The 14,481-nt window shown below is 33.8% G+C and overlaps 1 protein-coding gene across 4 annotated transcripts in view; it reads right to left on the bottom strand.

The window, feature by feature from the left end:
- LOC118746305 (ras-related protein Rab-26-like) overlaps positions 1-14,481 on the bottom strand; it is a 44,328-nt gene that overhangs the window by 3,602 nt on the left and 26,245 nt on the right. For 2 of the 4 annotated variants that reach the window (XM_036480153.1, XM_036480151.1), the window contains 3 exons: positions 9,691-9,799; positions 9,494-9,628; positions 5,613-5,757 (listed from right to left, as the gene is read on the bottom strand). In XM_036480153.1, the coding sequence (XP_036336046.1) occupies positions 5,613-5,757; positions 9,494-9,628; positions 9,691-9,799 (389 nt within the window). The remainder of the gene's footprint in view (positions 1-5,612; positions 5,758-9,493; positions 9,629-9,690; positions 9,800-14,481) is intronic. The other 2 variants (XM_036480154.1, XM_036480152.1) reach the window with 1 other exon arrangement.

The raw sequence follows: 14,481 nt of genomic DNA, 5'->3' as shown, positions 1-14,481 counted from the left end.
AAACAGAACAAAAATTGAAGAAGAAGCTCGGCCAAACATGTAGAAAACGTTTAAGCACATTCATTTATAGGAATCAAATATAATATGTTGTGTACTCCTAAATATCCTAGGATAAAATTTTATAACTATTTAGGGGTTTTTTTTTAAACTGGAAAAAGCTTTGAAAACTTCGAAAAACTTTAAACATTTATTATTTATTGAGAGGTCAAGATTTGTATGAAATGAAAAAAACGGCTTGCTCGGTAATAAAATCCGGTTTATTTGATATTCGAAAAATCAAGTTTTCAAAAAACCGCCTGTAGACAGCCAAAAAAACGGGGGAAACTGGTTTGAAAAAACCGAGCCAGTCACCCTAATACTTATGCTTTCATGGGGAATGAATTGGCAGACTATCCCATTAAATGATATGATGCTACTAGTATTTCTACTACTAGATGCTGATGTATATCCAGACAATTGAAATCTCGTAGGACATCGCCATGTTAAAACTACTAGTCGCTAACATTGAAAAAGGAAAAATGTAAACTAATTGTGCTGACACGCAAACTGCTAGAATTCTAGTTCATAACTAGTAGCTTTCGCTGCAGGGTTCACTGCAGTGAAACCCCAAACTAGTCAGGAAAAATACTAGTTTACAACTAGAATTTCCTGACTGAAACCGATTCGAGTTCGAAAATGGCTAGACTTGTGCCAAGTACAAAACGATTTATTCATGCCCGGTTTTATTTGATTTCGACAGTTTAATACAAAGTACACAAAATATTATGCCTTTTATTTGGGAATATTGTAAACCATTGAGGCGAGTACAAATTCAAATATACCAGACCTGTTAAATAATGATTTATAATCGTAATGATTATTAATTAAGGCATATTTTTGTGGATAACCGTTTGATGATTAAATACCTATATTAGCACATTTTTAATGATTAATAATCTATTAAAGTTGTTAATTTAATATGATTATTTGATTAATTTCAATTATCAATCAACAAGCCAAACTTTAGACAAAAATTAAGAACATTTGATTACTGCAAGAATTATTTTTTTACTTTGTTCTTATCCAAATCTCAAATTTTAAGCGTTAATAATTTCTTTTATTAAATTTTAAAAACAAGTGAAAATGAAAACTTTTATTTTTTTTAAGTTCACTCGAAAATGAACTAAAGTATTTATTTTATTTTTAACTAATTTTTTTTTTGTATATTTAATATTATTAAAAAGTATAAAAAGATGTAGTATTTATTGTACCCAAAAGCTTTTACTTTTAATAACATTTAATGAAAAATGCATTTAAATTTATTTTTTCCTTTTAATTAGTACTCAAAAAATTGTACACTAATTATTGGCAAATCTAAGGCTGCTATTAAAGTGTACTTATTCAAAATGTTTTTATTGTATATTAATGAATTCATTTTATTTCTTGACTCCCATAATTGGACTGGTATTTTTTGTGTTTATTTTGAACTAGTATGAGACTGGTATATTTTTGACCAAAGTCTGACAATTGCCATCTCGTAGGACACCCCCATGTTAAAAATACCAGTTGATTGCATGGAAAAAAGATAGTTGGCTGACTAGTTGTGCATGCGGTTCATACTAGTTGTGAGGTAGTTTGCAACTAATTCATTTGACTACAGGGGTTGTTATGGAGATATGTATGTGAAATCAATCCCATAATTGGACTGGTATTTTTCTGTCTATTTTGAACTAGTATGAGACGGGTATATTTTTGACCAAAATCTGACAATTGCCATCTCGTAGAACATCCCCATGTTAAAAACACCAGTTGATTGCATGGAAAAAAGATAGTTGGCTGACTAGTTGTGCATGCGGCTAATTCATTTGACTGCAGGGGTTGTTATGGAGATATGTATGTGAAGTGAATCCCATAGTCATGGAGGAAAAAAAGGTTAGTATAAAGGGGGTGTGGCAACTCCCATGCAAATTGAGTATTTTATGCTGCATTCTCTGGGAGCATTTAGCTAGAATATTAAAAATTGGTATTTTATAAATGACAGCTCTGAAATTGCGTTGGAAAAAGGAAAAGGGGGCGTGGTACCTGCAGGAGGTTACACGTTTACGTGGCGATAAGAATGAGCAATGCGATGCGAAAGGCAAATACATCAGGGGTTTTCCCTTAAATTCGTAGAAGCCTCGTAAACTTGTAAAGCTCGTAAATTTACGAGCCTCGTAAAAAATGTCAAAATTTGTACGGAGCTCTATTTACGAGCCCCTCGTAAATTTACGATGCAAATTTGATGTGCAAACGGCCTCGTAAACTTCAGTGTTACCGAGGAGCCGAAGATTTTATTCTATGTAAAATGTATGATAAAATACTGAAAACAGATGAAAAAAATAATAGGTGAATAAAATTAGTGAATTTCATCCACCAACTGCATTTACATGGGTTTTCTATTCATTCTCGCACTTTTAATTATATTTTAGCTTTCATTCGAGCTGGCGGGCTATTATGAAAAATACTACGAATCGAAATATTCACAAAACGCTTTTCAGCTTGTCGTCACATCAGTCACAGTCACTTTATGCACCTATTTACACAATTGCAAAAGAGGGCGTACCCGTAACAGGCTCGTAAACTTACGAGTTTTACACAGATTAAGACTTTACGGGTTTAATCGTAATTAAATGCTTGAATCCTAATGGATCTCTCGCATCGCATTTCTTTTTCGTATCACATTGCAGAGTGGCATCGTTTTACAGTAACCTTAGAGGGACGACATTTTATAATTTCATAGTTTTAAACAGCCTATATTAACTCCTTTTAAGCGAAAATACAGTTCTAGCAAAATGGGCACAAAAATAAAATATATCATCGCACAATTTTTTTTTATTTAAGAAAAAAGGAATATAGTTATAAATAATAATACTACCTACGAAATACAACAAACACTAACATATGTGTAAGCGCCAATCTATTATTATTATTATAAAAACGTTTCTTGAAACTCGCTGTATCATGTAGTTGTTCTTAAGTACGATTGCCAACTATGCCAATCACAATGAGGTGTTTAAGCCATTTAAAGTTACCGGTCAGCAATTTAGCAATCCCACGAGTTGGTCACAGTCTCTTCTTCTCAGTGGAAGAGATACCTAATTAGACCTTTTGAGATTGATGGCAATATAGGGCTTGTTTGGGTTGCAATCGGTGTGAATTTCTTCCAGCGTTTTATTAGTTGGAAAGTTGCAATAGTTTTGTAAATAGCATTGTAAATAGTATCTCTATAGAAAAGTTAAATAGGGCCTATGATCGTTCTCACGACAGTCGGGTCTACGTAATCGGAACGATGCAGATTTATATCTGGCCAATGACTGTAACTTCAGCAACACTCCCCAAAAACTCTTTGGGTTATTTGTATGCTGTTACATTAACAACAACATAGCCTACGATCACTTTTTTACATAAAAAAAAAATATATTTTTGTATCTATGAATTTTTTTGTAAGCCTACAAGCCTAAGATACAAGATGATGGTAGATAAAACAGAGAAGATCATCAACTGCTAGGCACAAGAGAAAAGAAGAATGCTTTCCAATTTGACATATGAGCATATTGAAATCCTTCTGCGTGAATCCTAATGGATTTCTTGGATAAATCTAATTTTTCCACACATACGTCACTTTATGCCTTAAAGCCGGGGAAGCTTCAAACATCAAAGTGGAAATCTTTTTTAAGGTCGTTAATAAAACTCTGCAGTTTTTATACCCGAGCGCACTTGTGCACAAGGGTATTATAACTTTGTTCACATAACGGTTGTTTGTAACAGGCAAAACGAATCGAGATAGATATAGACAAATGTATACATAAATGATCAGAATGAAAAGAGAAATCGATTAAGCGGTGACTGTCTGTCCGTCCGTCCGTCCGTCCGTCCGTCCGTCTGTGCACACGATAACTCGAGTAAAAATTGAGATATCTTAACGAAACTTGGTACGTGAACTTCTTTTGGGCGTGGGACGGATGGTATTGAAAATGGGCGAAATCGGATAATAACCACGCCTACCTCCCATATAACGGTAATTTTCAGAAATACGAAAACTGCGATATTTTAGTAACTACTGAAGATAATTCACTCAAGATTGATACTTACAATGAGTTTCAGACGGAAAACATGAATATTATAAATTTTTGGAAAATAGGCGTAGCCACGCCTACTTATGGTTACATGTGTATATCTTGGTAACCGCTGCACCAATTTCTTCCAAACTTGGCACAGTTGTTGGCCTTAGTACAGCATACTAAATGGCTGAAAATTTTAAAAATCGGACAATAACCACGCCTACCTCCCATATAACGGTAATTTTCAGAAAAACGAAAACTGCGATATTTTAGTAACTACTGAAGATAATTCACTGAAAATTGATATTTGCAATGAGTTTTAGATGAAAAATAAGAATATTACAAAATTTTGGCAAATGGGCGTAGCACCGCCCACTTGTGATCACATATATGTATCTCGCTAACCGTTCTAGCAATTTATACCAAGCTCGGTATGGTTATTGTGCTTGCCACATAAAAGCAAACCGTTGAAAATTGTTGAAATCGGACTAAAATTGAGGCCGCTTTTCATATAACGGTAAATTTCAGATATGCTTGAAATTTCAATATTTCGAAATTTAAGGACACTAATTTACTTAAAATGTATACACCCCGGCTTATCATCTAGCGGTAGCTTTCGGAAAGGTGGAAAACATATATTTAATACTTGCGCCGGGTATTTAATGTTCGGCTCCGCCCGAACTTAGACTTTCTTACTTGTTTTGTTTACAATCGGTAGGAAGCAATCTGGACCGGATGATTTGGAGTTGTAAAAGATATAATAGCATATCTTAGGGTATTTTCATTCGTCTGTTAGGTTCTATTAACAAACCTCAAAATGTGCTATCATTACTTGCACAATAACGATCAGGCCTAATGAGTGAACCTCGCTCTTTGGTTTGGGTGAGATACCAACTAAGCCTTTTTCCCCGAGATTTCAATATGACTAAAGTACTCAATGATCTTTAACTTTTCGCAAAGGAATTTTACTAACCGGCTAAAAATTAGTTTTGAAAGCTCGGTTAAGCAAATTTTCGAATCACTCGTGAACCTCTTAAGTTCCTTATTCCATAAGAAAGCATTAGTACGGCTGAGAAGTGGACGAGCCGGACAGGGAAAATCCCAACTAGAACCAAGGTTGGCTCGGAGTCGGGAACGTCGGTGCAGAAGTCGGGTGTTAATGTTCCTCCCGTAAATACACAGCCAGTCCGATTCGTTTACTTTGCCAATTATTTAGTGTCGGAATTCGTTAATAGAGCAAAGCTCAGTTAACTTTTGAGATACTTTGTCATAGCTTGCGACCAAGCGATTATGATTTGCCATATTTATGTCAATTGTAAAAAATCTGAGATCTTTATTTAAATCCTTACAAAGTTTTGGCGAGATCTTTATAAATTTATGTATAAAATGACATTTTCGAGAAAAAAAATTAGGCGGGAAGTTAGTTTGAGAAGTTCTTTCCGGTACAATAAAAAAATTCTTAGTGCGTGGTCGAGTTCACTTAATGTACATATATATTTTTTTTGTTTAATGATCGGTTTTTATTTTACTCACCTAGCGACTGCTGAGAAAGCAAGTTCGACATTCAATCCCGTTTTAGCAGATGTTTCCATAAATGGTACATTGTGCTCTCTAGCTAATCGTTCTCCATCCTCGCGTTTTACTTGCCGTTCGCTGTTGCTGCAGTCCGCTTTATTTCCTGAATTGCGTTTTAAGAAAGCAAATTTAAGCATGTTATTTAATCAAACTAAGCCAGACTATTTAAAATATTTAGTGAGATTCATTGAATTTGAATTCATATTTTTTATACCATTAACACTGTACAGCACTCGGCTGGGTATGGGGCCAAACCAACTTTTTTAGAGATTGAGTCATAAGTTAAAAAAGTAATTTCTCCGTTCTTCGAATTTCGAAATTGAACCTTTGGTAAAAAATTATTTTTAATTATTGCATGTAAAAAGCAAAAAAAATAATAATACAGATGTGGTCCGCCTTTTGCTCTTATTTATATGGTATATAAATGTTTTTGTGAAAGCTTATATTACAGGTGCTATAACGGGTCAAATGTCAGATCTTCGAAAAATTAAAAACTTAATATTTCAGAAAATTTTGAACTGATTTAAAAAAATTCATATCGTTGTAAAGTTGAAAGGGGGTTAATTCTTGTGATATGCCTATTTGTATACTTCGTATATAATTTAAGAAAGAGGTACTCTCATCACATCCTCTGTCTTTGCATCGACATGCCTATCAGGCGGGGAAATCCTGGGAGACGCCTTACCAAAATCTGGTTGCCCGAAATGCCCTTGCCATCCATAGGAAGGAGTTGGAGTTCGCCTTGGGCATATTTGTAGACATTGAGGGTGATTTTGACAATGCCACATTTACATATATAACTTTATTTATAGGAAATACATATGCAAATGTATACAAAACTATGCAAATATACAAACAAGCAAAATATGGGAATATATGCAAAACATAAGAGGGCCATATTAACTCACTTACTCCTATATTGAGTTTCTACTCAGCTTCGGACTTTCTGTGATGTTAAACCAAAAATATGAGTGCTTTTCGCACTGGGAGAAGTATGCACTAAAGCAGCGATCATACGATTTGTACATTTGTACAGATTTATAAATTTTGGCAGACACAGAGTGGTGGTGTCTATAAATATTTATCGAGAATGAGTTTAGCTCAATAAAAAATGTCCAAACAACCCCAGTCTGTAACTGTCAAAATGGAAAAAATCTATACAAATGTACAAATCGTGCGATTCCTGCTTAAGACTGGGCTGTTGTGCCTAAATCTTTACCACCCATCTTATTCCTTGGGTGGCTGTGGAGTTTGCTCCTATGGAGATTATAGCCTTTAGAGCAGAAAATAAACATTCTATATAAGGGGTATTCCATGAGTAAGTGAAACTTTGTGTCCAATTGTAAAGTAGCTTATTGAACATGAAATGCTTGATGAATCAATGCTCAATACCTCAAATTAACGTTTTTTCGAAAAAAAATTTAGTTATATTATTTTATTACACTGTAAATACACTCAAAACTTCAACATTAGAAAAGTAGTTGAATACGAATATATATTTTAATATAGAAGGCTCTGCAAAATCAAGTATTCACAAAGTTATTATTTTTTTGAAGGGGGGAATAAATGTCTCGATCTTTCTGCGCCCCGAAGAAGCAATATGGCATTGAAGAAAAATAGGCATTTAAATTATATAATAGGATAAAATCACTACGGTTTAGCATGTCCAACCCGTGACTAAAAAGTTTTAAACTTCGTATTGCTTAGTTACTACTTTAGGGAGTTTTCTATAATTTCATAACTAGAGTGTGTTTATACTAAGCAGCCCTATTTCATTTCTTTTATTATATTATAAGTACCTACTTAAGCGATTTTGAAACGTTTTATCGTGTCCCGCCCGTGACAATCATTTATAATTTTTTTCTAATGGTGCCTAACAATAAAAAAAATAAGTTTAACGTTTCAAACCTATGTTTAATGCCACAAAACTCTGAAGTTCAGGTTGACTAAACACCATAATACTGTTGGTGGGCTAAGCGATGTAGTAAAAAATTTCGCGTGGCCAGCTCGAAAAGTCAAGATAAGCATTACTATCTTAGAGACGCCAGAGAATTCTATGATGAGGGTTGCTTAACAACAATCCAAAAGTCAATATTAACAATTACCTGAAAAGTTCCAACCAAGAAAATCTAGAAGTTCGCGAAACTTATAAATTCAATCCAATAAATAGCCTTTAAGTGACAAAGATATACATATGTATGTATCTGCTTACAAGTATTCTAATGCAGATAACTTTTCGGATTAGACATCGATACACAAGATCTTTTCTGACGTTCTATGGTTCTAAGGAATAGCTAAAATTGAGCATGATTTGTACATGAAATCAGTTTCCAAAAATAACTCAACTCGAGCCACTCTTAAGCCGGTTACTCAATGTCTGGTCAACACTAACAGCAGGTTAGACATCGCTATCGACGTGATAACAGTAGTCGATATACATGTTTAGCCTGTAGTTAGTATTAGTCAGACATACATAGCTATTCTAAACAAACTTGAAAATCATTAAGGCACATTCGAAATTTCGTTGCAATCAAATGCACCGTGCAGAAGTGCATTAGGAAAATGCATATAAAATTTCATGCGTTTGCAAATAATCCTTTCTTCCATGCATTTTAATACATCAATCTGGCGACTTCTAGCTTTCGTTTGGTATAACTATTGCCCCTAAAATAGATCCTGGGGTCAGCAGTATATCGTGCGTCTTACAATGACTCCACTGTCATAAAAGTAGGTCAATTGATCTTGTATTTGACCTCTAACATTTATCATACCTAATCTCTTTGATATGGATCTCACTAGAAGCTTCCTTTCATGAAGAAAATCGTACGTGTCCCACCCGTGACAAAAGTTGTCCCACCCGTGACAGGAGAATTTTGAATTTTTTAATAATAAACAACTAATTCTTATTATGGTTTGTGCTTTGTTGGGATTGCTGGTTCTTTTCTGTATAGTAAAACATCTAATCCAGATAGAAATGTTAAGTAAATTCACAGACTTTCCTTAAAATATATGTTCTCCAAAAAGCAGTGTCTTTTCTTTGTCCTACCCGTGACGGAAGAAACAGCTCAGAATTTTCCAATATAAAATCAAGTTTGAATATTTTTCGTATTTGGTAATAACTCGTATATTAGTGAACTAGGTGTAGCTTTATCAAAATGTAGAATTGCTTAGTACTTTATACTTAAATTTAAAAAAGAAAAACAATTTTTGCTGTACAAATGTCCCACCCGTGACGATGGAATACCCCATAAGTGGTTTCATTGGAGAATTTGTAAATTTTTTCAATAGAAGCCCTTTTTACGTAACATATTGAAAATCCATCGCTTAACCTAATCTTTACTCCACGACAACTAACGAATTGATATTGCACTCATGTACTCCATTTAAGCGAAAAGTACACAAATACTTAGAAATGTATGCACATTAGGGTGGTCCCAAAAAAGGATGCAAAAAAAAGTTAAGTCCCAATTCTAATGCTCTCAGGTCCTAGGATTATTCTATATGGGAAAATACGTTTGTTTTCTATTACGAAATTAAAAAATATTTAGAGGTCGCTCAAAGCGCTCAAAGTTTTCCACGAATTTTATTTAGGAAAAAGTGACTTTTCGTAGAAAGAATCCAGAACTCTTGAAAATCATATCTTTCGATCGGAGAACTCTGTTTCTCTGCTTATTTTCATGGTATTCCAATAATATTTAATACCAAATTTGTTAAACTATTAAATAGAAGAACAATCCAAGAAGAGGGCGGGGGGAGCGGGGGGGGGGGGGGGGAACAATCCTAATGTACATACATACATATGTATGTACATATATGTATATGTATAGGAGTATACAAACCAATGAGCACAATCACGACATCATCCTGTGCATATTCCCTTATCTCGCCCAGCCATGCGCGAATGTTGTCGTAAGTGGTTTTGTTGGTGACGTCATATAGCAGAAGCAGAGCTATGTAAGGAAAAAAGTAGAAAACTTTAAGTTGATATTTGTATAAAACATACTTATGTAGTACATAATAAAATACTACAACATACCATGTGCATCTCGATAATAGGCATGTGTGACGCTACGAAAACGCTCCTGACCAGCTGTGTCCCAAATTTGCAATTTGACGCGCGTGCCATCCACAACTACTACCTTATTCTATTGTGTCATAAAATAAAATAACAGATACAAGCATACATAAACAAATTTATATGCAATTGGAATTGAATTTTTAAATATTAAGCACTGCTGGTGGTCATTTTCGGCTATGGAATTACAGTACAATAACAAACAATTAAAACATAAACTACTGTTGAGATTTGACAAAACAACTTACTTGAATTTAGAAGAATTTATTTAAAATAATACCTTAGATGATAAATTCAATAAAATTTTACTAAGCCGTTAGTGGAAGTTATTTATGTACATATATTTACCCGGCCAAAATCGCTACAGCGCCAAAAAAGAAGAAGTAGATTTATCTGCTTTACAGACCAAAGTTCAAACTGGAGATAAGTTGTTCTGACAAAAGTGGGTAATCTCACACACTTATGCAAATTATTAAGATAGGTAAAAATAGAAGAACACAAGTAAAGTTAAAATTACATGACAACGTAAATAAATACTGTCGTAACATACATACATACGAACGTAGGGCAGGGGGGCAACTAACATTTGCAACTCTAAATCAGTAACATGGCATTGATAAATTACCACATCTCATTGCTCTCGGTAAATGATTCCAGCGGAATGTGCCATGCGAATTTTAGATCAAATCGGAGTTGCTCACGACATTTTTTCTATTAACTTCGAATTTCGTGAAATCTCCAGAAACAATTCCAGTACCCTACCTCAGATACTTCTTGAGATATTCTGTATGAAAATTCTACTTGTATGGGAAAGACCACGGAAGCTTTTTCCGTTATATTTATGCATTATGAAAATTTGCATTAGTATGTTAGTGGTCACGCCCCCTCGATATATCGAAATTATATTCAGTACATGATCTTCACTGGGAAGTCTGTAGTAAGTGAACCAAATTTGGTTCCGATACAGTCATGTGAAAAGTAATAGAGACACGAAATTTTGACCAGTTTCGACCAGTTTTTCTTTTGTTTGTGCAATTTTTATATATATATTTTTTTATAACAAATAAGAGAGTCTAAGTTCGGGCGGAGCCGAACATTAAATACCCGGAGCAAGTATTAAATATATGTTTTTCAGCTTTCCGAAAGCTACCGCTACATGGTATTTGAGTAAATTAGCGTTCTTAAATTTCGAAATATTAAAGTTTCAAGCATTTATGAAAATTACCGTTAGATGAAAAGCGGCCGTAATTTTAGTCCGATTTCAATCATTTTCAACGTTTTGCTTATGTGTGGCAAGCACAATAACCATACCGACTTTGGTACAAATTGGTAGAACGGTAACCGAGATACATATATGTGATCATAAGTGGGCGGTGCCACGCCCATTTTCCAAAATTTTATCATAAATGTATTTCTTGGTAAAGAATTGTTGCAAGCATCAATTTTGAATAAATTAGCTTTAATATTTACTGATTTATCGAAGATTTTGTATTTCTCTAAATTACCGTTATAAGGGATGTGGGCGTGGTTATTGTCCGATTTGAAAAATTGTCGGCCATTTGTTATGCTGTACCAAGGCCAACAACTGTTTGGAAGAAATTGGTGCAGCGGTTACCAAGATATACACATGTAACCATAAGTGTACACGGACGGACGGACAGACAGATATGGCTTAATCGACTTCTCTATTCATTTTGAGCATTTATGCATACATTTGTCTATATTTATTTTATTTATTTATCAGCCATCATCTAACATTAATTAAGTCTAAATTTCAAACTTTGCATAAAAATTAGAAAAATTCAACAAAATGTTATAACAACAACAAGCTTTTTAATAAGAATTTTCATAAAAAGTTGAAGTATGCCATTTTATAGTCCATTCAATTCTTGATAACTTGATAAAGTGCACATTTCAAGTGGCTAAGAAATCGCGTTGATTTTTGATAATTTTTATTTTCTTCCATACAAAAAAATTGTCGAACATACTATACTTTGTATGGAAGAGTATTTTTGAAGCCCTTCTCGTTAACGCCCATCCTGGGCATTTTGAAATCAGTGCCGTCGGTTTCGCGGCTTCCGATATGCAGCGCTCATTTCTAATTTAGGGAGTTGAATTCTATAAATTACTTATACGCCGTGTATTACTATACATAAAAAAATTGAAAACTACAATCGCATTGCGAATTTTATAAATATATGCCTATATAATATCGATACTGATGTTTAATGCTAGTCATGCTTCAAATCCGAATATTGTGTGGTAAGGTGTAGGGTACATGGCTTGAATCTTATAGAGGAAATGCAGCATGCGGTTGTCAGTAGCACATTGTCACTTCTGGCTAACGAAACATTAGTCATGTATTTGTGACTACATTCTTTAGTATTTATTACTCATACCTCGGAGATATATGAACGATACATACAATCTTAATATACAAATTTTTGACGAGTATACATACTACATACATAGCTTAAAGTTTAATTGGCAGCCCAAAAACACACAATTTTATGTAGTAGGTATGTAGATACCATCATCAATGCAAAATGCCCAATTAGACAGATTTGAAATGTATACAAAGCTTTTTTTTATGATATCAATGAATACCGTATCTCGAAAGATTTCGGTTTGCATTGTGGTGAGGAGGTGTATCTGAAAGTACTTACGAGTAAATTAGGAAATATTAAAAGCGCATAATACCAAACATATGTCAAAAAAGATATTTTGCATTGATGGTGATTATATGAGGAGTGTCTTATCAGTAATAGCAGAAAACGAAAATACACAAACCCAAAAAAAGTGTTGGAAGTGGAGATATCATTTTTGCATAGACTCCTCTCATATGTAATCTGACACCCGAGTTCATAAAATTAAAATGGACTAAAAGTTGTTATTTTTAATTGCGTACCCCCTCATTTTATGGACTTTGTTTTCAAAACAGTCCGAATAAAGTTGTATGCAACTCGGACCACGGCAACCCCTGCCGACTTGCAGTCAAAGTTATCAGAATAAACTTAATGCAACTCGCGTGTTTTGTTTAATTTTTCTTCGCTATAAGACGGTATTACTATACTCTCTACAGTATCAGGACATAATATTGAGTAAATCTGCGTTTTTGGTTGTTTACCCGGTAGTCGAATTTTTTTCCTAAGGACAACAAATTTGAATATATTTCCAAAAGTTTACACCACAAATGGACATATGCCTATCAATTGAATGGCGAACTCGAAACAACATTAATTATAACTTTTCTTTCAATTATCCTTTTGGAAAATTTCAAGATTTTTAATTTTGAATGAGTTTTGAAGAATCTTAGTCTTATTTAAATCCTATTAATCTATATACATATATATGAAAGGATATAAAGGATAAAAATTTTAAAGGATATTTTTCAAATTTTTTAATTAATACTGCCACATATATTACTTAATCAACCCGAGAGGACAATGCAAACACTAAAACACTTAATTTTGTTTATTTTTTTAAAGTAGGAAAAGTATTTATCAAAAAAGTTTAATATAAATATTTAATGTTCATCATACGCCCTGTCAGACCACATACAAATTAGTCTACAATTTCATATTTCATATGGGAAACTTGTCGAACGTTTTGCATTTCCAAAGTTTTCATGGACAACTTGGTAGTCTTGATTCAAGTTTTTAACAAAAACTTTCAACTAAAATTCGGCACGGGTTATCGTTATCCTACGGTCATAAAACTTCATATATATTCTATTTAGGCTAAAAAGCTTAAATATAGAGGGTATGCATATACAAATTTGCAAACAAATTTTTTTCCAAATATTCCTGGGATAGTCTTATGTGGCATATATACATATATATTTATGCTTAACGTGTAAAAACCACAAGCAAGAACGATTCCATTTAAAAACAAGTAATTTTGATTTATTCATAAGCATACATAAAGTTTGTCGCTTATAGCTCCAAACAAATTTTAAGCGCGGATACGTATACGTGCAAAAAAACACGCCTTATATTACTCACGGACAGCACCTTTTTACAATAATAATAACCCAACCAATGTATTTGCAGGAAAAGACAGATGTAGACAATTCATTACACATTGTAAGTAGATAGGGAGGAAACACGTGCAACAATTTTGACCAATTCACATCGATCATCCGATTGTTGACGACACCCAATGCTTACCCGAAAATCAATGCCTACTGTAGTTATGTAGTAGTTTGGAATATATTTGCCGTCATAAAATCTGATGAGAATGGATGTTTTTCCAACCCCTGAATCACCCAACATGATCACCTATTACCGAGCCAACCAAAATAGGAGAACAAATACCAAATGAAAAAATAAGTGTATTTTTTTTGCAGTTATAAAAATGTAAGTGTTTGGCCGAGCTTCTCCTCCGACTTGTGGGGTGCGCCTTGTTGTTGTCACACAAAGCGGAGGGACCTACAGTTTTACGCCGACTCCGAACGGCGATTGTATTTTTATGAGAAGCTGTTTTTCATGGCAGAAATACACTCGGAGGTTTGGCATTGCCTGCCGAGGGACGACCGTTGTTAAGAAAAAAACCTTTTTCTATATTTTTTGAGATGTTGCTCGGGGAGAAGCTCGGCCAAACACTAACATATGTGTAAGCGCCAATCTATTATTATTATTATAAAAATGTAAAAGATAAAGGTGTTAGTTGAAAGGAAATATTTTTGACGCGTTATTATAATGAAATATCCTTTTTAACAGTTTCACCTTCTTTTTATATTTAGATGTGAAA

The sequence above is a fragment of the Rhagoletis pomonella genome, unplaced genomic scaffold, assembly GCF_013731165.1.
Source record: "Rhagoletis pomonella isolate Grant_MI unplaced genomic scaffold, Rhpom_1.0 Rhpom_scaffold_00010, whole genome shotgun sequence".
NCBI classification, from domain to species: Eukaryota; Metazoa; Arthropoda; class Insecta; order Diptera; family Tephritidae; genus Rhagoletis; species Rhagoletis pomonella.
The sequence above is the reverse complement of the archived record's forward strand: the minus strand, read 5'-3'. Positions and strand labels throughout refer to the sequence as shown.